Source organism: Mustela lutreola, chromosome 10 (assembly GCF_030435805.1).
Source record: "Mustela lutreola isolate mMusLut2 chromosome 10, mMusLut2.pri, whole genome shotgun sequence".
In the NCBI taxonomy this organism is placed as follows: Eukaryota; Metazoa; Chordata; class Mammalia; order Carnivora; family Mustelidae; genus Mustela; species Mustela lutreola.
In genome coordinates this window covers 170,279-192,820 of record NC_081299.1, presented here as the reverse complement: position 1 = coordinate 192,820, position 22,542 = coordinate 170,279, and the positions used below count along the sequence as shown (strand labels likewise).

At 60.7% G+C, this 22,542-nt stretch overlaps 3 protein-coding genes across 4 annotated transcripts; all 3 read right to left on the bottom strand.

Annotated features, from left to right (window-relative positions):
* Window positions 1-2,446: 2,446 nt before the first annotated feature.
* LOC131809851 (uncharacterized) lies at window positions 2,447-4,891 on the bottom strand. Its single transcript, XM_059137265.1, has 3 exons — window positions 3,754-4,891; window positions 2,869-3,124; window positions 2,447-2,454 (listed from the first exon to the last, which is right to left on the bottom strand). Exons 1-3 carry the CDS (start codon window positions 4,423-4,425, stop codon window positions 2,447-2,449), a joined length of 936 nt encoding a protein of 311 aa, XP_058993248.1. The 5' UTR covers window positions 4,426-4,891.
* A 1,296-nt stretch (window positions 4,892-6,187) lies between these two features.
* Window positions 6,188-17,734, bottom strand: LOC131810355 (agrin-like). 2 transcript variants are annotated; one of them, XM_059138222.1, is made up of 4 exons: window positions 17,333-17,727; window positions 14,936-15,197; window positions 14,699-14,791; window positions 6,556-6,626 (listed from the first exon to the last, which is right to left on the bottom strand). In XM_059138222.1, exons 1-3 carry the CDS (start codon window positions 17,537-17,539, stop codon window positions 14,766-14,768), a joined length of 495 nt encoding a protein of 164 aa, XP_058994205.1. In that variant the 5' UTR covers window positions 17,540-17,727; the 3' UTR covers window positions 6,556-6,626; window positions 14,699-14,765. The 2 variants fall into 2 exon arrangements, with proteins under 2 accessions (XP_058994204.1, XP_058994205.1); XM_059138221.1 differs by lacking the exon at window positions 14,699-14,791 and having other exon boundaries at window positions 6,188-6,626; window positions 17,333-17,734.
* A 2,061-nt stretch (window positions 17,735-19,795) lies between these two features.
* On the bottom strand, window positions 19,796-20,983 carry LOC131810358 (ubiquitin-like protein ISG15). Its single transcript, XM_059138224.1, has 2 exons — window positions 20,827-20,983; window positions 19,796-20,369 (listed from the first exon to the last, which is right to left on the bottom strand). The coding sequence occupies exons 1-2, from the start codon at window positions 20,827-20,829 to the stop codon at window positions 19,818-19,820; spliced, it is 555 nt and encodes a 184-aa protein (XP_058994207.1). The 5' UTR covers window positions 20,830-20,983; the 3' UTR covers window positions 19,796-19,817.
* Between the last annotated feature and the right edge of the window lie 1,559 nt (window positions 20,984-22,542).

Here is a 22,542-nt window from a genome sequence, read left to right as displayed (position 1 = left end):
ATGTTATAGGTAAAATGTTACAGAGATACAAAAAGTCATGGAACAATAAAAAGTTGAGATCACTGGTAAAATAAAATAGTTTCAAACTTGTATGCAGCTAATAATATGGCCACAAAATATATAAGTTCTTGTCACAAATATTAATATTCTATTTACGAAATTATAACAGTCATGTATAAAGGAACCTTTGGTTAATATTTTATTTCATTTACTAACTACCTTAAACTTCCTTAAACCTTTAAAATAGCCTTTATAACATTTAATATACTAGATTTTATTTTTAAACCCTTCGACTTATCTAATAAGTGCAACCACAAAAAAACCTTTCCAAGAATGTCCCCAGTCCTTACCACTTGTGCCACACAGAGGTACTAGTCTCGCAGTCCGGCCCTCTACTAGATGCAAATCTACCACTTTCACCTTTCAGCAAGACACAATGGCATCTCTGCTCTCGTTCAAAGCTAATTCCTTTCCCCACTTTTCCACCTGGCCAGTCACAGCTCCTGAGACCATCATCTCAGATGACATCTGATTAGCTAAAGGCCCTTGGTTGCAGCTTGAAGGTCACCCTGAGGCCCTGTGGAATGATGGGGTGGGCTGCCCTGTAGGCCTCCGGACGGACAGATGTTGGAGGCTACAGGGCACCATTACTTGCTGAGAAAGTAGCACAGAGCTTGTTGGTCACTGTGGGTGAACAGACCAGTCTTCAGAGACCATGGGAGGCGGGGCCAAACTTCTTATGGAAGTTGTGTGGTTGAAGCCTGATGTGCTGTAAGTACCTATGGGCTGGGCTGCTTAGTGAGGCGCCCCCTCCTTTCCATGTTCTCGGAGGGAGCAGGGTCACTCTGTTCTCCCAGCCAGCACTAGGAAGGTTGAACACCCCCTGACCTGGGCCACAGTCTCACTGTCCTGGACCCCATCCCTCTTCAAGCCAGAGCCTCACCCCCACTTGGTGGGCGCATCCGTCTCCTAGCCACAGCCCCTTCTAATGGGTGTCTAGGGGACGCAGGACTCAGGGCAGACCAGAAATGCAAATGAAGCTGCTGTCCCCATCCTGACCTGACCTGACCTGCAGGCTCAGAGGGCCGCTCAGACGGTTCCATGTCTGGTTCTCCCCAAAACAGACTCTGGGCTGGTGGGGGCACTTGGCCCTCAGGGGAGTCAGGATGGAGTCTGCAGATGGGCAAGATTCCCCTTGCTGTAGGCATGACTTGTAGGGAGGGAGAGAAGACGCAGACCGGAGATGTGGGGAGCTAGTCTAACCTGCGGGAGGCAGTGAGTTGGAGAGGAGCAAGGTGGGGGCACTCAACTTCGTTCCAACCTACAGGATCTGGTGAGGGCAAGGAAGGAGTGTAGCTGGACACTGGGCCACATGGGCCCTGAGCTAGGGCTGTCAGTGGCTGCAGGGCCAGGCATACCCCGAGATCCTATGTGGTCACTGTGTGTCAGGGACAATTCCTCTGAGGTCAGGCCCACGTGAGAACAGGGCCTAGAGTCTGCAGTGTGGAGACCCACAGCCAGCTGCACAGGAGACACCTGACACGCCCAAGGCTAATGGTGGAGGGCACAGCACAGAGAAAACACGAAGTGTTCCATGGGCAGCCCGCCCCCGCCACCCCCCACTCTGCCCACCCATGGAGGGGAGAAAAAGAGGTCGGGGAGGGGAAGAGAAGGAAAGCTCAGCTAGCTTATCTTCCTTTCTGCAGGACTCACCCCAGGACACCAAGCCCTGACACCCCATGGAGTCCAGAGCCCCTGCCTTGACCCACTCCCCAATCTCCCACCTCACCGGGTTGGAATCTGGGTCTTGGGGCCAAAGTGGGGAGGGGGAGACGCAGGTGGGAAGGTTGCGGGAGAGGCTTCCACTGCCAGACGGAGGTGAAGAGGCCACCAGTCCCCAGAGTCAGGAAAATTACCCCAAACTTGGAAATCAGGCACAGGGAGCCTTGCTATCCCTGAAGGTCTCCCTAGCGGTGCTTTTGTCGAGATTCTTGAAGCTGCAGTTAATGTGGTGTAGACATCTGTCCTACTGGACGGAGAGACCGCCATCCTGGAGAACATGGCCTTGCTGCCCCATGTAGCATCTGCCAGTTATGTGCCTGACCCGCGCTCCTTCCTCAAAGCCTCTTGGGACCCTCTGGTTTCCCCACTGGTGAGCTAAACACACACCTGACATGTGTTCACTATGTATTTGTATGGAAGTCATGTTTTTTTTGCCTTGAAAATCATATTTTGATATCAGATATTAGAAAATATGCCCCCATAACTTGGCTGTTGGTGGGACACTGTCACCCCTGATTTTGGGTCAAGACTGTATCATTGTCTGGAGGTTGGGAGGTCTGTTACTCTGTTAACTCTGTTACCATCTGTTACTCATTCATTGAGTCAGCGTGTTTTTATAGGGTTCACTCTATATGCCTGGCTCTCCTCTGGGACAAAGCAGAGCTCACATTCCTGGGCAGTGGACAGACATGGCGTGGGAGACGTGGGTAAAAAAGGCACGTGTTGTAGGGCATCTGGCTGGCTCAGTCGGGATAGTGTGCAACTCTCCATCTCGGGGTCGTAAGCTTGAGCCCCATGTTCGGTGTAGAGATTCCTTAAAAATAAAATCTAAAAGGAGGAGGAGGAGGAGGAGGAAAGAAGGCAGGTGTTGCCAGGACGAAGAAGAAGGAGCAGGAAAGTGAAGCTGGAAGTCTTGGAGAGGCCCAGGCGGAGACACAGGCGCTGCAGAAGGCCTGAGGCCCCAGTGTGTCTGCCCATGTCGGGGGAGGGAGGCTGGGGAGCAGCTGTGGAGGGGCCAGGCGGTGGGCGGCTGCTGAACACACTGTGCTGTCCCCGAGGAGGGGCCTGGCCCGATTCCGCTCCGGCCTGACAGGGTCATCAGGATCCCCGCGTGGAGTAAAGACTTCAGGTCAGGAAGGGAGCTGGAGCCCAGCTGGGAGCTTCTCTGAGAACCGGGCGAGGGAAGCTGGTGGTCGCGCGGTGACAGCGGCAGGGACGCGAGGAGTCCGAAGGGGCTGTTCGGACACACCAGGAGTTCGAGCGCTGCAGGCCTGATGGGCCAGGGTCGGGTGTGGACACCAAGTGCCAAGGATGCTGGCTGAACGTTCAGCTGGTCTGAGAGCTCCAGGCGATGAAGAGAAGGCAGGAGCCTCAGTCAGGCCCCTCGCCAGGTGGAGATGGCCCAGTTGTCTGAACAGAAGCTGGTGCTTAAACTCCCTCCCCAGGCATCAGAGGGCTGACGTCCTAAGACGCGGGGGTCCTGCTGAGTCCGTGTGGGGGGAGCGTAGGGCGGAGAGAAGAGCCTGGGGCTGTGGAGCGTGGGGACTGACCTCCCCTCCTGCGCCCCTGTGGTCGGACCTCCTGGTAGTAATGGGGCTGGGGGGGAGGGCGGGCACCAGGGCAGGCATGAAACTGAGAGCAGGAGTCAAGACTCAGCCCCATGGACACTCTCGGCAAATGCTTATGGACACATTGTGCTGAAACGCACTGAGACTTAGGGTTAGACAAGGGAGATGGCCTGGGGTTCCTGGGCAAGTCCAGGCTGAGGACAGCGACTACGGCCTCAGGGAGCAGAGAGGGGGAGGGTCACGGAGATATCAGAAATGCAGGAGCAGGGCAGCTGGCGAGTGAGGCCTGTGTAGCCCCCTCGTCACTACAGGGACATCCTGGTGATCTTGCTGGGCATGGTCTCCACAGTCTTGGGTCGGACTGACCGGCGGTTTGGGAGGGGAAGAAAGGACCTGGGCTCACCTGGGAGGGTCGCTGTTGCAGGACCTTCGCCAGAGAGAGGCTTCGGTAGGTGCAGAGCCGAGTGGGGACCTGAGAAGTTGACACTGTGTCGCGCTTTCCTAACATGAGCAGCACAGTGGAGACGGACTCACGGGGAGAGGCAGTGAGGGTGCAGAGACAGGGGAGGGGCCAGGTGCCCGCCTCGCGCAGGGAGCACCGGGGCCTCACCCAGGGGCCATGGTGACTGGCAGGTCTCAGCGCCACATCAGATGAGAAGGGGACAGGGAGGAGGCACCGTGGGCCGAGGAGAGGGACCGGAAGTTGCTCAAATTGTTCAGGAGCACACTGGGGCGTGGCCAGCAAATGTGAGATCCTGGGTGGCCCCGCAGCCCAGAGTGTAAAGCCAGGGCGATCAGGGGCTCGGAGCAGCTCTGGGATGGCAGAGGGCTCGTGGGACCGACAGAGGAGCATGACCTGGCGTCTTATTCCTGAATCTGGCCGCGTTTCCGCTAACGGAAGGTAGTGGGAGTTCCGCCGTGTCGGGTCTGGAGCCCAGGACTCAGGAGACCTTGAGGGTCTATGCACTCTTCTGAAATGCTGGCCCAAGCACATGAGGAAGCCGGTCCAGCGTGGGCAGGGCGGGGCCACAGGGCAGGGAACCAGAAGTCCAGGGACCACAGCCCCAGTGTCCATACATGGTGCCCCTCTCACCCCCGGATCCCAGTGGGCCCTCAGGTGACAGAAGGTGCCCCAGGGAAGCCGCCAGCACCACCCAGACCCACTAGCTGTGCAAAGGAACAGGCAGGGGATTGTCAAGCCACAAAGACAGCTGCGGTTTGACACAGGTTAGGCTTTGGCGAGTGAATGTGCTGAAGCAAGAGGAGCGAGGAAGGTTGGGGAGCGGCACAGTGGCTGGCCGGCACGTGGGTCTTGATCCAGGGAGCGGGAGGACATCGGTGGATGACAAGCACCGACCTCAGCCTCATCTGAGGACTGCCGGTCTCAGCAAAGCGGAAGGGGAGAGGAGGACCTGAGCTGCGGGGCCGGGAAGCCGTACGGGAACGTGAGGCTTGAGGTTAGGCCTGGAGGGTGGCAGCTGTGAGAGGGACCCTGGCCTAGCAAGTGAGTGGCCAAGTGAGGAGGGGAGGACGGCTGAAGGGGAGGACGTCCCAAGGGCTGGAGAATCATCGTCGCGGAGTTTGAAATCGCCAGGCGCTACGGCAGGAGTGGAGAGGGAACGTGTCGGAATCAGGAGTGAATCCCGTAGAAAGAGAGACAAGGCCCCCAGGCGCAGAGACTACTCAGCAAGGTAAGGTATGACGATACGGGGCTTGAGGCTGGGACTCTGTGGCCGCGAAGAGACTGGTCTGGAAGTCCCAAGGAGGAAGCACACGGAAGCTCACCTGTCCCCAGGTGCAGTGGTCCAGGACACGAGAGCAGCAGCACTGACAGGAGCTCCCTGGACAGGGACGGGATAGAGTCTGCGCCTTCCCGGGCTGGAGAGAGATGACTTCCCAGATGTGGAGAGGGGTCAACACCCAGATTTTGGAGAAAGATATTAACAACACCCAGACCAGGGGCAGGATGCTGGCCTGAGTTGTGGTTGGGGGGTGGGGGGTGCGCTCCCCGCCCACGGTTCAGGCAGCGGAGGGAAGGAGTCAACTTTCCGGCCTGGAAGGCTAGAAGACACCCCCTTGGCCACAGAAGATGACTACCCCAGACCTCAAAGCTCAGCATCAGCGAGCTGTGCTCCTGGCCTCTACCTGGGTCCTGGGTATTTGATTCCCTTTTCCCTTTGATTCCCTGGGTATTTGATTCGCTCCCTTGCACCCTGGGTCCCATCAGCCCTCGCCTTTATCACTTGTTGGATTCCAGCAAACACTGATGAAGGACTCAGCCCCCAGCTCCCACTTTGCAGGAGAGAACCTACAGCAGTTCTAGTCCGGTCACTTGACAGCTCTGGCCCCAGCTGCGCGGGTCGATGGGCTGCTGTCTGCTGGCAGGAGAGGCGGGAGCAGACTCTAAGGAGCGTGGTGGGGGGCGGGGGCAGGTGCTGACGTTCTGGAGTCTGTGTGCCAGGGGAGCGTGAGGGCCGGGCTGTGATGCTGTTGCCCCCCCATGTCAGAGGCTGGGGGCGGGGTGTGCACAGACAGCACTTCCCAAGCCCTCAAGGGACATCGGTTGGATGCTGTCCTGTGGAATGCTGTTCCAGTGGCGAGATGTGAGACCCCCACCCCCACAAGGCTGGAGCCCCACATCTAGCCTAGAAGATGCCTCTTCCTTCCTCACAAAGTTCCCCACTGACTCTCCGGCTTTGCCTTCCCCATGGCCATCAGGGGGCCCTGCAGATGTCCCCGGGACATCTGCCATCTGGGGCTTGGTCCACGCAGCCTGGTTCCGGGAAGACAGGCAGGTCTTTGATGGCTCCCAAGAAGCGTCTCCTTGGATGGAAAGCCAGGGTTCAAAGCCACCGAGCCTTTGTAAATGCTAGAGAAAATAAGGACAAAGGACAGGGAAGAAGGGGTGGGTGGGGGGACAAGGCCACTCTCCCTGGGTCCAGCTCTCCCAGTTACGACTGCAACAGATGGCCCTGAGACATCGTAGTCCACACGGTCCTCCTCTGAATCGACAGCCAGAACAGAACACTCAGGGGCAGCCGGGAAGATGTGGCACGTGGCAATAGCAGCTTCAGGTCACGGTCCTTCGGAGGTGCTTCCCTCACGAGTCTGGCAGCTGAGCCTCCTGGACCGCTGGCTACCTCATCTTCACAGGGCCCCCGAACGGGGCCTCTCCTCGTGGCCTGTCTGTGCGGCCAGCTTGTGCTTCCGTACAGAGACAGCCGGAGGGACGAGGACCCAGAGGGACACGACCACACAGACAGTGGGGGTGCGACCCTGTGGAAAGGACACAGTGGGGCTGTTGGTGATGGCAATATTGGGAAAGCTCACCTTGCTCCGACCCTAGAGGGTTCCTTGCTGGGACCGAGGCTGGGAAGGTCAAGACACAGGCCCCCCCGAGACCCTGGGTGGGAAGCATCCTTCCCTTCCTGGCAGGCCTCTGAGAAGGAGCCTGCGGGGTGCTCAAAGTGTGGCGAACACTCTAGGGCATGTGATGAAGCGGAGTATAGGTATCTCCTCCCTGCCTCAGCCGCCCCTGTTCAGTTCTCTCCCACCTGCTTCCCGCGGCAGAACAGGGTAGCTGACATGTACTCAGTTCTCTCCATGCTGGGTACCTTCAAGCAGGGTCTCATGTGTCTACCCCTGTTCTGGGATCGATGGATCGATCTATCTATATCCATCCCCGTTCCTGGGATCAATAGATGACCCACTTTACGGGTGAAGGGGCAGGTCCGGGAGGATAAGGCATCCCACCCAACAACGAGCGAGGGAGGAACGGTCAAGGACGTGGTTCTACAGACCCTCCTCGCAGTCTGAACTCCTGCCTCTCTGGCCTCCACAGAAGGCCTCCACGGAGGCCAGCCACATTGTCCAGACCAGTGGCCACAGCTCCTTCGCGACCCCCAAGAGGAAAAGGAGTCTCCAGTGGCCACTGGGGGCGCTGGCGGGCTTCCGTCTTCCCCCATTCTCGACCTCCCGGACAGGAAGTCCAGGTTCCAGCCAGGACTGCACGGGGGGCAGTGGGCGCTCCTTGGGCTTTTGGTGCCGGCAGTAGCCCCTCCTCAGATTCCTGCCTGACCCCGGCTGCTTTCCGACACCCCTCCACGCCCGCACCCTCCTCTAGGCGGGAGTGGGGAAAACGGGTAGCCTCATCTGGGTGCCTGGGCAGAAACGATTGAGTGATGGGGAGGATCTGGACTGCCCCCTGCCCCGCCCCGGTGCCCCAGGCACAAGGGGGCACCACTGCAGGGCAGGCGGGGACTTTGCTTGGCACTCGACTAGAATCAGCCTCAGAAAGGAAAGAAGTCCTCTGGATGGGGGTGCAGAGTGGGACCGGATATGGGTGGTGGGACAGGGGCCAGCCATGGACACCCACTATGCAGACCCACAGCCGTTAAACCGGCCCTTCGAGGCCCACCACTCGGCTCACTCTAGTGCTCAGAAAAGCCCCCACAAGGCCCTCCCAGACCCCTCCTGGGCCCCGAAGCCTCCAGGTCTGTGTCTCTGCTTGCCTCTTCCCCTCCTCCCTTGGCCCCTGTGGCCCCTTTCCCATCCTGGGGATGCCATTCCCTCCCCTGGGGCCTTGCAGAGCTGCCTCGTCCCTAGAAGATCCCACTGCGGAGACTTCCAGACACCCCATCAAAAGAAGGGTTTCCTCTCCCCTAGCAGCCCACGCATTTCTGTCACTTATAACGGAATGATTATTTTCGCTTGCCGTGTCCTCCAGCACCAGATTAGAAGCCCAGGGGCTTCCCCAGCCTAAGTGTCTGGCCAGGCCCACAGTGAGCCTCGGGAAACGTCCGTGGCATGGATACCACACTGCTGCCAGGCCACATGGACTGGGAACCCCAAGCATTCAAGAGACTACAGCCCTGTGACATAATTCAAAATGAAAACAATATCAAACCGAAAAATAATACAGACCTGTTTCTCCTACTGTGCCGCTTTGAAATAGATTTTTTCAAAAAAAGATTTTATTTATTTATTTGACAGACAGAGATCACATAGGCAGAGAGGCAGGCAGAGAGAAGGAAGCAGGCTCCCTGCCAAGCAGACAGCCCCCGATGCAGGGCTCAATCCCAGGACCCTGAGACCATGACCTGAGCCAAAGGCAGAGGCTTCACCCACTGAGCCACCCAGGCGCCCCTGAGATAGATTTTAAACAATTGCTCCTGGGCACCTGGGTGGCTCAGCCGTTAAGTGTCTGCCTTTCGCTCAGCTTGTGATCGCGGGGTCCTGGGATCCAGCCCCCCGTTGGGCCCCCTGCTCCTCCCTCTCCCGCTGTGTTCCCTGCTTGTGTTCCCTCTCTCGCTGTGTCTCTGACAAATAAATAAATAAAATCTTAACAAAACAAAACAATTGTTCTTCATTTTTTGTGAGCCCTACTTTGCCGGTGCTTAGCCCAATGTTGCGCAATACAGAAGAGTGTGATGTCACCAGCCCCATGACTTGGGGCCCCATGACTTTCTCTGGCTTGTATCAGCACCAGCCTTGACCCTGAGATACCACCTCTGATTATCTGGTGACACTGCCAGCCTGACCAGTGACATCCCTCCATTCTGCTGCGTGACCCTTTTCCGCCTGACTGGTGACGTCACTGTTCCTGTCTAGTATCACCTCCTCCATCTATGCCATGATTTACTTGTCCCCGACGCCGCCCTGCCTGCCGCCAGGCTCCAGCCAGCTGACCTCTTTCGGCCGAGAGGCTGGTGTTCCACGTTCACTGTGGCGCAGGCCTGCAGTAGGGGTGCGGCGGAGGGGCGGGTCCCGGGAGGCCCAGCACGCGGCAGGACAGAGGCTGTGCTGAGACCCTCGACCCCGGGCGGGGACGCGGAACGGCGGAGCACAACGGAAGAGGCGCGCGGGCCGAGGCTCGCCTCCTCCTCCCGGGCGCCTGACCCGTTTCGCCCTCGTGATTCTACTTTCGGATTTTCCGCGCCGTGCCGCGCGCCGCGGACTCTGGGCGCCATCTCCATCCCCATCCCCTCTGGGCCTGAATGGGAGCCCCGCGCCCAGCCCCGGAGACTGGCCGCCCCGGGCAGTCGTGGCAGGCCAGTCGGGGCAGGCCGGGCCGGCGCACAGCTCGGGACGCCGCCGCAGAGGAGGGGCCCCCGCGCCTTTCCCACTACTATGCTGGACACAGGGTGCCACAGGCGCAGGCTGAGATCGTGCACCGGAGCAGCCCCAGGGACTCCGTCCTGTCAGCACAGCACTTTCGTCTCAGGGTTGGGAAACCGCCGTGGTCACTCCCAGCAGCAGAACCGACAGGAGGAGGTGCCCAGCCCTCTGCCAGGCTCAGGGTGGGCAGCGGGCAGGAACAGGAGAGCCCACAGCAAGCCAAGGCCAGGAGCCCGATGTGAGAGCCCCCGGGGCGGCTCCCGCCCCAGGCCAAGCCCAGGGACACAAGGCCGGCAGAAACCACAGGCCACCAGCTGGGCTCTGACCACGATCCTCCTGTGCAGAGGAGGACATCTGAGGTTAAGGCCCCCCTGCACACATGTACACAGACACGTGCGCACACACATGTGCCGGCCCTGCAGCTGGAAGCAGCTGGCTGCTTGGGAGGACAGAAAGCTCCCCTCTCCTGAGCCTCCACTCCATGGGGGACGGTGGAGGGGACAGGGAGGGGGAGGGGAGGGGAGAGGCCATCTTCCCCTTCCCAGGTCCAGCGGGAAGCAGACCCTGGCGGGGGGTCTTCCTCAGAGGAAGTTCTCTGGATCTGCTCTGCAGGGAGAGAGGCCCCTTGGAGGGAAGCTTCTCTGCCTACTGGATGCTCCCCCAGAGGCCTAGGTCACCCCCCTCCAGACTCTGAACACAGCCTAGGGCTTGAACATGACCCCCCCAGGCCCCAGTACAGAACCGAAGGGGGCACATGACCCTCCATCGCCGACCTGGCTCACAGGTCACTATCATTAGCGTAGCTGTCACTGGGGTGCTGCCTCTCTTTCCAGTGGACACTTCCTGGGACTCTGGGGTGTAGAGCACTATGTGGGCTACCGTGGGGACTGCACCTAGAGCCCCCAGCCCAGCCCCCACCAGGCCTCAGTGGCCAGAGTGGGGAGCCTTGACGCCCCTGTCCCAGGGGCAAGGGGAGTGCTAGGGCCAGGAGAGCACAGCAGAAAAGGGGGTCCCTTCTCTACCCTACCCCCAGGAGGAAACTGCTGGGTGAGGGGGAGACAGGGGGTGACTGCCCTGGGTCCCCCAGGCAGAGGCAAAGGGTGGGGGTGGGAAGGAGGCCTGTTCTCCACCCTCCTGTGGTGCTGGGCAGTGGGCTCTGATTCTCATGGGGCTGGGGCATTAACCCTTCAGGAAGGATGCAACGTGGCCACCCGGCCACTGCGCTGGAGGAGGCTGTGCCGGACCCTTGGCCCTGAGGCCGGGGCCCCTGTTCCACTAACTTCCCCAGGGCAGCCCATGCCTTCCTCTGCCCTCCTGGCCACCAGCCTGTGAGGGCTGGCGGGGTGGGGACAGCTAACTGAGCAGGTGATCTCTCATTTCCTCATCTGTGCAGCGGGGCGCAGCCCCCACAGAGGGGTGGCCAGGGCAGAGCCAGCCCCACCAGGATGTGTCCTGCCCCCCACAGCTCGGCTCAGCAGCACAGCTCGGCACAGCTCGGCACAGCTCGGGGTGGTCAGTGAAGACAGAGGGAGGACGGTTCCAAAACAACATTTTTTTCCATTTCCAGTCTGCAGAGGCTTGGGATGAGGGGGCGGGTGGGGTCTGGAAAAAGCCAAGAGCTGTTTCTACTGGCTTGGCCCCTTCCCCAGGGAAGTGAGGAGAGAGCAAGCCCTTTGCTTTCAGCCAGCCAAGCCCACCCCTGGGGCTGCCCCAGCAAAGGCACCAAAATCAAAGCCGAAGCCAGCAGGTGCCCAGGAAGCACCTGACTTCCAGCCAAGGACGCCCCAGGTGGGGACAGGCCAGCACACTGGGGGGTCACGCCCCCCCTGGGCAGACTCCTTCCCCCAGTGAAGGCAAGGAGAGAGCAGGGCAGGCTGCCTCCCGTCTGGGCCTGCCTCCCCTCGGCCCTCCTGGCTGACCTGCCTGGCGGAGGGGCCCAGGAGGACACTGGGCGGGGTCTGCAAAGGGGTGGGGTGAGAACCCACAGACTGGAAGAGGGCAGAAGAGGGACCAGGGAGAAGCTGCCTCCCACTTCAGCAGGGAGGAATGTGGGGGGAGTAGGGCAGTAGGGCAGGAATTGGGGGGGGGGTACGGAAGCGAAATGCCAGAAAACAGAGCAAAGAGCCCAGGTACCTTCCTGCACATCTCCCTGCCCCGCATGGTGGGGAGCTGGTCCTGCCTAGGGGTGTCTGTCGCCCACACGGGGGCTCCAAGGCCTGCAGGGCCTGAAAGGAGTCAGGCAGCCCGGGACTTCCGGGCTCCCCATCCCGACCCACTGCACGGCCCTCCTTCAGGTCCTAGACAGCTGGCCTGGCCGGGAGGAAGGGAGGGGACTCCCTCGAATCAGGCCTGCCAGGACCCCCTCCGGGGCTGGGCAGGGCTGGGCTGGGCCCGTGCCAGACTCAGTCTGACCCCGTCCCTGTGCCAGGCCCCAGCTGAGGGCAGACAACACTTCCTTTCTCTGTTTCTGGCTCCCAGTGGGGAGTGAAGGGCTCCAGGCCCTCAGCCAGGCCCCCATCCTTTCTGGGGGCTGCAGGAGAAGCCCTAGGACTAGTCCTCCTGGGGCGGAGTGGGGAGGCTGGTAGGAGGCTGGGGGCAGTGTCCAGACCAGAGCAAGGTGGCTGAGGCTGGAGGAAATGCTGGCCTAGCTGCCAGCCCGGGCAGGCTCTCGGTGCGTGGGGAGCTGGCACTGGAAGGGGCCTGCCTACTTCCCTGACAAGGCAGGGGTGGGGGGTCTCCTGGCGGGCGCAGCCAGGGCGTCAGACCTCCCTCACCCAAAGGTGGCCAAGAGGGAGGGACACATACCTGTCTCGGTTATGCCAGGAATGTGGTTCCCCAGCGGGAGGAGGAGGAGGAGGACTTGAGGATGGGGGCGGAGCCTTCCTGGGGGCTGAGGCTGGGGAAGGGGCAGGACCTGCAGAGCCAGGAAGACCCTGCGGGCCTGGAGGGGAGGCGCTGTGTGTGCTGCCCAGTGGCAGGCGTCCCTTCAGGACCTCGCCAGGCAGGGATGAGAAGGGAGCAGACCCAGGGTGCACCCCAGGAGGTAGGCCTGGGAAGACATGCCCCCTGCCTTGGCCACTCTGGGCCTTTAGGAATGGGGGGGCCTGGGGAGGGAAGTGTGCCGTGGACAAGGACCTCCTGCTCGCAGTGGGGCCTTGTGGTCTCAGGGTGACCTGCAGAGAGGAGGGGTTGCCCGGCTTCCCTCTGGGCCCCATGGGGCTGGGACAACTATGGAGACCCTGGGAACAGAATGGGGTCGGAGTCAGATGCGGAAGAGTCAGCGTAGCCCAAGTCCTGTCCATCTGAACCCCTCATGAGGGTGAGGCCTTGGCTCACTGAGAGCCACGGACGGAGTCCTGGGCTGGGGTCTGAGTCCTTCCCTCCCGCAGAACGGGAGAGGGGCTTCCTCTCACCCCACCCGGCCTGGGAAGGGGGCACAGAATGGTTCCTTCCCCAAGCCAGAGCCTGGCTCCAGGGACCTCGTGCCTCAGGGAGGCGCCCTCCTTCAGCCTGGGCTTCTGGGGACATCAGCCCTGTCCTAGAATCCAGCCCCCTCCCCATGGCACCTGGTCTGCTCTTAAAGCAGAGGTCTGTGTCACCCACCTCAAAATCTCTGGCCACCTCACAGTGGAGACTGAGCTTCTCCCCGCCACTGGCCCCCCGGCAAAGGCCCCAAGCCAGTCCTGGTGTTAGCCCTTCTCTGCATGTCCTCTCCCCAAGACTGTCCTCACCCACAGGCCCACCCCAGGAGAGCCGACGTCTCCACCCGTCCTGGGAGCTCATGCCATGACTGTACGCGTGTCCAGCACCGGCGTCCCTGCGCTGGAGTCAGGTCCTAGCCTAATGCCTGAGCGCCGGCTGCCCAGGGCACCGAGTAGGTCGGGCCTCAGCCAGTCCTGGCTGGGGGGCTCTCCCTGGGCACCCTCCTTTCTAGCTGTCCCCACGCCCAGCCTGGCAGATCGAGAGCCAGGGGCTGGCGTGGGTCCAACAGGCTTTGGCAAGATGCCAAACCTTGTTCTGTCCAGGGTGGCCCTCTGGCCCCACAGAAGGCCACAGTGACTGGTCACGGACCCTCAGGCTGGACGCGCCCAGCTGTAGAGTTGATCACTCACTCTATCTCACAAGGAGAGGACACTCTCTGTACCCTGACCCCTGTTCTCCAGCTTCTCCTCACACAGCCCCCGACACATCCCCAAAGCTTGGCACCAGCCTCCCACAGGGATCGCCATCGCCAGGCTACCTTCCCCTGGACCTGTCCAGAGCAGGACCAGGGTCTCAAGCCCTGGCTCTGTGTGAGGGCTGGTCTGGGACCCCTCATCTGAGCCACTGTAGGGAAGGGACCTGCTGGCTTCTCTGTGCGACGGTAAGGCTCCGGGCGCCAGAGCAGCCCCAGAAGCAGATGACAAGGCTGGGCAGAATGCCACAGGCCTCGCCATTTCAGGTGCTGCCCCGACTCCTGCACAGTCCCTCTCAGACCACCCCAGGATCCCACAAAAACCAAGCCAACACCACACCCTAAGCTAGACAGAAGGTGGGACCTCCCTGCTCCCAAAGAACCAACAGGAGGGACAGAGTTGCCTTCCAGGGAAAGGAAGTCATAGACCCTTCCCACTGGCCCGAGGAGGAAATGTTCTTTCCACCGGCCCCACCGCCCCCCTCCCGTGCAACCCTTCCCAGGCAGCCAAGAGGGGACAGACAGGATGCGGGGGCGAGGGGCAGTTCCTACATTCTCCTGCCACATTCCCCAGCAAAGGGTCTCAGCCCCCAGCTGGGACTCTCCTGGGGCAAAGGGGGGTAGGGCCTGGAAGCCGGGTCGCAGGACTCCAGCTCCCCTCACTGAGGCTGGGCCGGGGGAGGAGGGCTCAGACCACTCAGAGCAGACGCGCGCTCGGTGGACAGCAGACGACTCCGGGGATTCCACATCCGCTCAAACCCCCTAGACGTATCCACGCCACAAAACTCCCTCTTTCCAGAAATGACAGGCCTCCTGGAACACACCGCCGGGCGGCCCCTGCTCCGACCCCTATGCCCCACTCTGAGGGGTCTGCTCACATCCGGGACCCATCCAGACCGGTGTTTGGGCTTCTCTGCAGGAACACAAGCAGGGGGTGTTCATGCACCTGGTCCCCGCCTCTCCCTCAGAGAAGGACCCTCCAGGAGAGGGTGCTGAGCTTGGGGGGAGGGGAAGCAGAAGAGAAGGAAGCCTGTCCCTTTGCAGGACGGGGACTTACTTGGCTGCAAGACAGCAGACAGCGGCACTGTGGGGCGGGGGCTGGTCCGTGGGAATCCCTACTAGTGTCAGAGATGGAGATGGCCGGACTCAGCTGGGAGATCGGGGGACAGGAAGGAGGTCAGACCATAAGACACTGTGTGCTCTGGCCTACAGCCAACTCTCCTGCGCCCCCCAGGGCGTGACGGAGCTCCTCCAAGCCTGCCCTTCAGTCACCGCCCCTGGCAAGGCCCCGTACCTTCCACACAGTGCTCCACTTCCTCCAGGTTCCGCAGCGTGATGCGCATGAGGCTGGAATTGAGCATCAGCTCATTTTTGTGGGCTGGCCACAGGTAGGGGGGTGCAGGGTTCACAAAGAAGATCCTGGTGTCCCCAGTGGACACCTGGTTGTCACAGATGAGGGGGTCGCCAAAGCCACCGATCACCACCTTGCTGCCACCGTCAAGCAGGCTCTCTTGGGTCACCATGTCTTTGCCCTTCAAGTACCGCCAGACTCGAACCTGTGGTGGACATGGCGGGAGGGGGGGCAGCTGTCAGTGTCCCCTTTCCACTGGGGACATGAGGCCGCAGGGTCCAGGGACGAGCAGCAGACTGGCCACCTGGGCTTTTTCTTCTCGTCCCACCTCAGCTGCTCAGGCCTGATGTCCAGGGTAGGCTCAAACCCCGGGCAGAGATGGACGGAGATCTCTGGGTCAGCCCCTCACAGGAAGCAGACAAACACGAGGGAGGCCACTGCCTGCGAGCGTCACCCAGAAGGACAGGAAGCCTGGGAACACACACCCTCTCCCAGGAAGCAGCGCTCCCACCCCCGAGGTCTAACTGACCCCGGCCGCCTCCCACAGCGCCCGTCTCGGCTCAGGCTGGGTACGGGAAGGGGGTCCAGCTTCCACGGCCCTACTTTCCCCTTCCGCCCACCCACCGACAGCCAGGGGCATCTAACACGGACCCTGCAGTTTCAGGGCAATGGGCTCCGAGCCAGCTTGGCTCTTTGCAGCCCTGTGGGTGGGCTGAGACACCCCCCCCCCCCCGACACCCCAGGAGGTGAAAGACCCCTCCTGCTGCCAGGCTCCTACAGTGAACACAGACGAGGCCGACTCGGAACCACAAGATCAAGTTTGGGCAGCACAGGGTGGCTCCACCCTGCACACTCTCACTCCTGGGGCCCTGAGGGTACCTGCTCTGAAAAACCAAGCCCTGAGACACCCACAGCTGGGGGGCGGGGGTGCAGAAGGGCTGCGGGAGCTGCAGGCTGTGCTGGCATGTCCTCGGGGACATACGCACAGGGGACAGGAGCCCACACACTCTCTGTGAGAAGAAACTCCTTTCTTCAGGGGCTCTGGGAAGCCAAGACTTCTGGAATGGGTGATCAAAGACAATGGTGGCCTGCCCACCTGCCGGGGCCCTGCTGGGAGCCTTGGGACCACAGCTTCTGTCGGGGGTCCCTCCTCCTTCCAGGGGCCCAGCTGGGGGTGAGCCCTGTCCACCCTTATCCCTCCCAACCTGAGACACAGAGTAGACTCTGGAAGGAAGAGAGCCGGCCAGGAGAGGGCTGGGCTGCTTTCATTGCCTCCCCCACCCCAGCCACACCCAGGAGCAGCGGGGAGGAAGTCGGGAAAATCCTGCAGGGACTTGGCAAAGTGCCCCGGAGTGGTGGAGGGGAGGGGGCTGGGCGGGGGATCCCAGCTGTAGCTCGCACAGGCCAATCTGAAAGAAGCTGCCACCGCTCCCCATCTCCATGGAGAAGGAATGATCCGATTTCTGCTCAGGGGGGTGGTTTTAGGGGACGGAGCCGGGACAGGCCGGGCCCCTTGAGCCCTCCCTAGGAACGTTCTGCGGAGGAAAAAAAACTACAAAAAACCACCAAACCTAGTCCAGGGGGCTCCAAGTCCAGCTGAGGCAAGGACCCTCTTCTTTGGCCAGGGGGATCCGGTTCTCCTAGGAGCAGGATGGGGCACCTGTCCCCGCAACCCCCACATTTGAGGCTCAGCAACGGTCCACCCACTTCTCTGCTCCTGTCCCCCAAACCTAGACTGCAGCGCCACACCCCAGGATCCCGGGGTTGGAAGATTAGCTGTGCACCCCACTCTCTCTCCTGAACACCCCCTCTTGCCCTCTGGGAAGGGGTGACAGCACTGACCACAGGTCAAATCCCCACTTTCACCGCAAGCGGAAGGCGTCGGTTCCCTCCTCCCCATTCCTTTTCTTTAACTGATGGGGAGGGGTGTGGTAGCCCGTTTCCCGGGGCGGGGGGGGGGGGCCGCACTTGTCCGCAATAAGGTAGTGGGCCTGGGGTGGGGGTGGGGGCCGACGTGACCGGGTCTCCCAGGCCTGGGCGCCGCGAGGCGGGACTGCAGAGGTGCCGCAGGAACTTTCCCGCAGGCACTCGCGAGTTTTCCGGGACCCGGCGCCCCACCCGGGGGCTCGGCGGTCGCCAAGGGAGCGGGAGCGGCGGCTGCAGAGCGTCTGATGCCCGTTCCCACGGCCTGGGGCGGGGGTCTCAGTGGGGCGGCCAGCTTCTCGAAGGGAAGGCCTCAGGGGCAGGGGTCCGGGATGGCGGGGGAAGAGACCCCCAGCCCAGGCTTCCAGGAGGAGTATTTGTTGGGGGGGGGGTCTCAGGGTCCCGGCGGGGGCCCACCTTGCACGAGTACGTGTGCTGCACCGGGTCCACGTTGAGAATCTCCTCCACGGTGCCGGTGAGCACCACGTTCGCCTCCTCCTCCCGCCGCTCCAGCGCGCGCTCCGGGCACGTCCCGTCGGCGCTGGGCAGGGCGCGCGCGGCCACCACCAGGAGCAGCAGGAGCGGCTGCAGCGGGGCCCAGCCGGACGGCCACAGGCTGGGCATGGCGCGGGCCGAGGACGGCGGAAGGCGGCCAGAGCAAGCGCGCGGGCCTGGCCGCGCCGGGAACGGGACTAGACAGGACAGGACGCAGCTCCTGGGAGGCGGTGGGAGCGCGGGCGGCGCGGGGGCGGGACCCGGGGCAGCCCCGCCCCCTCCCCGCCTCCCCACCTCCCCCCACCCCAGCTCCCCGGCCCGCGCCGGTCCCCGGCCCGCCCGGCGCCCCGCGACCCGCGCCGGCCGCGAACAAAGCGTCGGGACAGCGGCGCCGGGCGGAGGCCGGGCTGGTGGGAGGGAGGGGCCGGGCTGGGTCGGGCCGAGGCGGGTGGTGGGACTCGCCGGGCCGGAGGGGCGGACGGGGCAGGGGGGGGTGGGCGGGCCCGGGGGGCGGGTGCTCGCCCTCCTGCGGCGCACCCCCACGGACGCCCCCTCCCCCGTCCGCGCGGACGTCTCTCCCCCGCCCAGGAAATGCGGCTGCAATCGGGTTAATGCATAATCTGGAGGCGACGTGACGGGACTTCCAAGAGGTTCCAGGCTGTGCCGCGGCCGGAGCTGCGGGAGCTTCCTGGCCGCGGGAAGGGGCCGCCAGACCCTGGGACCCCCACGGCCCCTCGGGCCGTGCAGGCCCTCGCCCCTCCCCCGGCGGGAAGAACACGACGGGGAACCACCGCCTCTTTTAGGAAACTGGGGACGGAAACTCGCCCGGGCGCGGGACCCCCAACCCGTTCGGGGGAGGAGGCGGCCCCAGCAGGCCGCGCCCCCGGCCGGCTGGGACCAATGTGGACTGGGGGCCGCGGTGATTGGTCTGGACGGAGCGCAGGCCCGCCCACCGCGCGCTCCCGGGTCAGCTCGGGCCTCGCCGCAGAGCCGAGGGCTCCCTCTGCCGTCCAGCCGAGACGCCGTCGGGTCCGCGGCGGCCGGCCACGCCCCCTCCTCAGGCCCGCCGGCCGGCGCTCCTCCAGCCGGCGGGTCTGGGCACCGGGTGAACGGAGATCCGGAGGGCACAGCTTAGAGCCTGGCTTCGCTGAAGATCGAGGGGGAGGGAGAGGGGACCGCTGCTGTCCCTCCAGGGCTGGGTCTGCGGGACACCCCGTCACTCCAAGCCAGCCACAGCTGTCGGAAGCGGCGGGTGAGAGCGAGCAGAGGCCCTTCCGGAGAGGACCCCACGTCCGCTCCAAGGGTGCAGGCTCGCACTCGCTAGCTTGTAGTGTGGCAAAGAAGCGGGAAGCGGGGAGCACCGCTCCCACACGCGTACGCACAGCTGTTGGTCACAGATAAGCCAGATAAGCCAGACCTAGAAACAGACCCCCACAGACCAGAAAGGGGCGTCTGGGTCTCCCGCCAAATTACCCTGAACAGTCTGAAAGCTGAGTCTGGATGTCCCCAGAGTCATGGACTTGAACCCAAAGAAGTGTACGTTCAGTGTCTCCTGCTGTCCCCCCCACCCCCATCTTGCCTGTGTCTGGGACTGACTCCGTCCGGCTCCCCTGGAGCTCTTGGGGAATTGGTATAGAGAGAAGCATTCCAGGTGGAGACTGGGGTAGCCTTTGCCAAGTTAGGTGCCCCGTCTAGGACAAGCTCTTTCACATGGACTGGAGGAACCCCTCATTCCTGGAGGCCCGTCTCCTGTTGGCCATGGCCTCTCTACCAGGTGAAGCCTCGAAGGCCAGGGTGTCTGTTGGAGAACAGTCTCCATTCAGCAGCTTGCCCCATGGTGATGCGAGTGTTCAACCTTCCCTAGACCCATGCAGACAGGACAGGGCAGGCGGATGTGGCCTGGAGGGCCAAGAGGCCCCAAGGCCCTGCTTGGTGTGGAGGAGCCTGCCTCACAGCCCACCCAGTCATGGCCTAGGGCCTCACCCTCTCCCCCCTTCCCCAGGGTGCTGGTCCCAGCAGGAACCTGACCACACCTTCCCCTCCCTGTACTGTCTGTTGGCCCAGATGTGGGGGATGGAAAGCTGCTGTGCAGAGGCTGACGGGCTCAATCTGGAGCCAGGGGTGGGCTCCAGCAGAGGGGCCTCTTTTCTTTCTTTAGAAGCTAATTTCCCAAAGGTGTGGGCACGGACATCTTCAGTTTATCCAAGGGGTGGGTGGGAGTGGGTCACCATTTGACCTCACCAGACTTGTCCCTGCCCTTGGCAACCCCAGCCTAGTGACCACCCAGTGATCCTGGGTCTCCTTATCCCACATCCTCTTCTGTCCCACCCCCGCCCCATAAGCAGGGAGGCAGAAGGGAGGGGAAGGACTACACGTAAGGACCCATTTAATATTGCGTCAACTTTTATTACTCGCACTTGGCCAGGGACTCAGGTGCGGGGCCCTCAGTGCTGCCCTCCTGGTCCTGCCCACTCCCCCCTGCACACCCCCCACCCCCCCGCAGGCGTAAATTCATGAACACAGTGCACTGGGGTGTGAGGCCATAGTCCCCCAGCCGGTGTGGGTCTTCCATGGGCTTCCCCTGGAAACTCAGCCAGAACAGGTCAGCCTGCACATGCTCCTGCCGGCACACCTGCTGCTTGAGCTCAGCCACCGTCTGCGTCAGCCGGACCTCGTAGGCGGTGCTGCGACCCTTGTCGTTTCTCACCAGGATGCTCAGGCGCTCGTCACAGCTCTGCACCACCAGCAGGACCGTACTGCCAGGACACAGGCCCTGGCTGGTGAGGGGGACCCCGTCCTTCAGCACCTGGCCGGCGGGGTGGGTAGCCAGGCGCTGCTGGAATGCAGGCACGCCAGTTTTCTGGGCTATCTGCTGCTTCAGCTCCGACACCAGCATGGAGACCCTCAGGGGGACCAGGAACTCCTCGCCCCCCAGCATCTTCACCTTCAGGTTCCCCGCCTGTGGAAATCACACAGACTCCTAGAAGTCGGCATCGGTCCTGGAGCCACTACGTGCAGATGACTGGCCACAGGACAAGGCTGGGGATGCTGCTCGCCCCTCTCCACCCGCCAGGAAAGGAACCCCAGGCCCTGGAGGCAAGCAGGGAGCGTTTCCGGAAGAAGGGTGAGCCCGCCACGACCATCACTCCGCCTCCCTTAACCCACTAAGATGCCTTCTTTGCCAGTGCCGAGGGATCTCAGGGTTAAACACTAGGCAGAACTTTCCAAGACCCAGACCCCAACCCGATATCAGAAAGAACCCTGTCCCTCCCCTCATGCCTAGGGACCTGGGGGAGCTCAGAGCAACTCCACTTGACTGGCACAAGGTGGGAGCTCCACCCCTGATGACCCCAGCAGAGGCAGGAAAACTGACTGGCACAGAGCCCACCCGCCGCCACCTATCAAACAGCGCTCACCATGGCCGTGGGCTCTGGCACCCGGTGCTCCACAGACACAGACCAGTTTGCAGCCTCTCAGCTTCCAGCTCCTCTCCTGCTCCACCCTTTTATGAACCTGAGCTGTGCACGTCAGGGGGAGTGTCGGGGAGAGAGCCTCACCAGTGGCTGAATTTAGCTTCGGTTTCAGTTTCCTTTTCCCAAGGTGCATCCCAGTGAGCAGCTGAAACAAAACAGAATGACAAGGTAGGACCTGTCCCGGACCTCCGGACAGCACCGTAAATGTCCAGAAACCCCCTAAATGTCCTGTGCTTCCCATTCTTTACAGGAGGCATGGAAGCCGTGGTAACACGAATGATTGGAAACTTTCACTTTCCATTTACCGATTTGCAAAATTCGTAAGCTTGGAAAACATTGCCTCAGTTAATTCAGAAAGAACAAAATAGTGACAATCCAAACTACCCAGAGATAACGAGCAGTGGTTTAGGAGGGTATTTATTCAGATCTGTTGTTGTTGCTTTTTCATGAAAGAGGTGTATCTCTTACTTTCTATAAAAATGGACTCATGCACACTACCCAGAAAGTGAAAAGACTATTCTCAAAATGGAAGAAAATACTTGCAAATCATGTCAGATAAGGGTCTAGCATCTGTACCATAAAAAGAACTCTTAGAACTCAACCATAAAAAGATAAACGATTCAATTTAAACTTGGGGGAATGGGACACCTGGATGGTGAGGTCGGTCAGGCAGTCAACTCTCGTCAGCTCAGGTTGTGATCTCAGGTTGTGAGATCGAGCCCCATGTTGGGCTCTTTGCTCAGCCTGGAGTCTTCTTGGGTTTCTTTCTCCCTCTCCCCTGTTCTCTCTTTCTGTCTCTCAAATAAATAAGTCAATCTTTTTTAAAAATTGGGCAAATGTTTGAATAGATATTTCTTTGTAGAAAATACAAAAATGGCCAGAACCCCATGAAAAGATGTTCAACATCATTAGTCATCAGGGAAACGCAAATCAAGATCACAATGAGAAACCATGTCACACCATTATTATAGCATGACTGTAAGTATAGTGTTAGGATGATGTCATAATAAGATAACAATTCAAAAAGAGCCGTGACAGGTTTTGAGGATGTACAGAAATTGGAGCCCTCGTACATTGCTGATGGGAACGTAAATGGTTCAGCCACTGTGGAAAGCGGTGTAGTCACTCCTCAAGAAGTTAAACAGGGTTCTCATGGGGCCCAGCATTTCCAGTCCTAGGTACAGACCCCAAAGAACTGGACACAGGTTTTCAAACGAATACTTGTACCCAAATATTCATAGCAGCACAATTTACAATAGATAAGAGGTAGAAACTGTGGGAAAAACCAAATCCATTAACGGATGAATGCGTCAACAAAACAGGGTTCACCCTCACGATGGAACATTACTGAGCCATAAAAAGGGCTGGGGGCACCCAGGGGGCTCAGTCGTTAAAGTGTCTGCCTTCGACTCAGGTTGTGATCCCAGGGTCCTGGGATCCAGCCCCGCATAACGGGCATATATTAGCTAAAAATAAATAAAAAAGAAAGTAAGTAAATAATTTTGAAATAAAAAAGTTAAAGAATGGAAAAATAAATGTTTTCAATAGAGATCTTGGCCATTTCACCTATCCAAACCCCCAGAAAGATTTCATAGCGCTCCAAAATTGTGAACACACAAAAAACAGAGGGGTTTAAATTTCCTTCTTTTTATATTTTAA